Source organism: Cryptotermes secundus, unplaced genomic scaffold, assembly GCF_002891405.2.
Source record: "Cryptotermes secundus unplaced genomic scaffold, Csec_1.0 scaffold815, whole genome shotgun sequence".
Classification (NCBI taxonomy): domain Eukaryota; kingdom Metazoa; phylum Arthropoda; class Insecta; order Blattodea; family Kalotermitidae; genus Cryptotermes; species Cryptotermes secundus.
The window spans coordinates 724,226-726,860 of NW_019733329.1; the positions used below are offsets into that span (position 1 = coordinate 724,226).

The 2,635-nt window shown below is 36.2% G+C and overlaps 1 protein-coding gene across 4 annotated transcripts in view; it reads left to right on the forward strand.

Moving 5' to 3' along the window:
- LOC111868051 (O-acyltransferase like protein) overlaps positions 1 to 2,635 on the forward strand; it is a 150,891-nt gene that overhangs the window by 139,230 nt on the left and 9,026 nt on the right. For all 4 annotated transcript variants that reach the window (XM_033752914.1, XM_033752915.1, XM_033752912.1 and 1 more), the window contains one exon: positions 1,435 to 1,603. In XM_033752914.1, the coding sequence (XP_033608805.1) occupies positions 1,435 to 1,603 (169 nt within the window). The remainder of the gene's footprint in view (positions 1 to 1,434; positions 1,604 to 2,635) is intronic.

A 2,635-nucleotide genomic window follows, 5' to 3' on the forward strand; every position in this document is an offset into this window, starting at 1 on the left:
GATGAAAACGCTGTCTCGCATATGTAAGTACTTGCAAAAACAGAGCAAAGTTTGAGAGCCCAATTTCGTAACAGTGGGTAACGTTCTGGTGAAAGCAGTTTCCAAAAGTCAATTCCAGTAACCTGAGATGTGTTTAAGGATGGGTCACATTGAAGTTCACAAAGCTCTAATTGCAGATGACCTGGCTGAGATTCTATATCACAATGTATAGGATTACTGAATAAAGAAATATCAGGTCGAAAGCTTTCAAAATCGTTAAATCGTCGGTCAAACTCTGAAGACAGATCTTCAATAATTTCAGTGTAGTCGCTAAACTCCAAGCCTTCTTCTTCTTCTGAGAGTTTCTGACAGCAAGGGAAATGTAGAAGGTTATTTTTGTCCAATCCCATCCCTGCGAGCAAGCTGGGAATGGTTATTATTTTGAAGGTGTCATAAATCCTTCACCACTATGGTCTTCAGTGTCATCTCCCTACAGAAGTAGGGCTGGGGGACTTGGAATTTCCATGACATGAACACAGTTATTAGAAAACAGTTCGAACTGTCCAACTCGGTAAGAACGTATACAGTCAATTGCAAAATGCTGTAAGCTAATGAAACGTCCTATTAAAAACTGAATTCTATGCCAATACAGCTGTGAAGTTAAGGTTTTTGAAAATAAACCTGAGACTTGGCAGGGGGCCGGAGTAAATCAAGTCGCGGGCCGTATTCGGCCCTTGGGTCGCCAGTTGGCCATTGCTGGCCTAAACTATTAGACTGATTTCTTGCAAAATTTATGTCTGATTTTGAGCCATATTGATTCCTAATATAGTCAGTTTTACATAGCCCATAAATAGATAGACTGCAGGTAAGCATGATAAAATGTTAAGTACCCTGTTGGGAATTTTCTATAAAACTTCATAGAATACACACCGTTTCGAGTTCTGTATATCACAAACTTAGTGTAGTTAAAATCTGTACAAGTGGATATTATGCTTAGGTATATATCACTATCTTCCTGTGTGGTACAGCAGACCATTTCAGTCCCAGGGCCTCCCATCTGCCAGAAATTCAGAATCTTTATGGACATTTGATAGGACTTCTTGGATTAATTCATCTCACAGCCTTTATGTATACAAGAAAAACAGACATGCATCCATGTGTGGAGTGAGATTTGAACCCAGAATCCCAGTGTTCAGACAGTAGAAGACAATCCATGATTTGTACTGCATGGCCACTGTGACGAGTATTATGTGTGATTGAAATTAATAATTATTGCTTTGTCGTTTTTGTTAGCTTCATCATACAGAATGATGCCCCTGAACAAATGTGGTCATCATCAGTAGTTCCCAGAAATGTCTCTTCAAGTTGATTGCATGTTATGGTTCCTATGATGCATACATCAACCATGGATGATGGAACAGTAAAAGAGTAATGAGTGTGTCTGTGTTTATTCAGATTGGTTCCGAATCTTGTGGCCCTAATTCTGTTCTGTACCTTCATATTGCCATGGATTGGCACTGGTCCTCTGTGGAACCAAGTTGTACGACATCATTCTGATATCTGCAAGACCACCTGGTGGAGGAACTTACTTTTTATTCATAACTATTTTGGGTTTGAAACTATGGTAAGTCTGACAGTAATACAAACTTATGAAATGATTCTGAAGCGGTCTGACAGTAGCATATTACACTACCCATTTCTTGGTTTCTGGATTTTTTCTATCATATAATATTTTGAACAAAGCACAGTGTTTGGGGCACTGGATCCATTTTCCACCTGATAATGAAAAAAGGTCAACTTTCTAAACTGTTGCATTCTGTTTGAAATACAGTGAACGTATCCAGAAATTCATAAGAACCTCAGCACTATTCTTGTGTGTGTGCTCGCGTGCGCGTGCGTGTGTGTGTGCGTGCATGCGTGCGTGATTTTTTGAGAATGATGATTACTGTTGCAGTACTTTTTAAGTTTGCCGAAAAAGTTCTGTTAGCTTATCTGCAGTTAAAAGCAATTAGGAATTTACATTAAAATGGAAAAGTGGTTGTTTCAATCTCAGCTGTTCCCTAGTATATACATTTATTTGTTTATTCTTTTCTGCTTTATGAAAAGATGGTTTTCATTCATTCATTTATTTATAGTTCCAAAAAATCCATAGAGGCATTTGCCTCAGATATAGAACAAGTCAACAATACAATATAACATATAAATATACATACATAATCAGATAGTCATCATCGTCAAAATTTAAATACTCAATACAACAAAACTACTGTACAGCAATACATTCCATATATCAAAATAACATATAAAGTTACATACACGATCAAAAGACCACCAAGATCCTTAATATAGTAATATGAAATCTATTTTCTTAATATATAATACACCTGTATCATAACAGTAATAGCACCTTTTTCCTGAGTATTTATTCCATAGTCCATTGCATTCTAGCAATAGGCAACAGTGTTTATTTAAATATACATTTTATTCATTCATTCATTTATTTATTTATTACAGTTAAAAAATCCACAAAGGGGTCTACTTCAAATATAGAAGAAGTCAGCAGCGCAATATAACACATAAATATACATGCATAATCAGATAGTCATCATCATCAAAATTTGAATTACAATACAACAAAACTACTGTACAACAATAC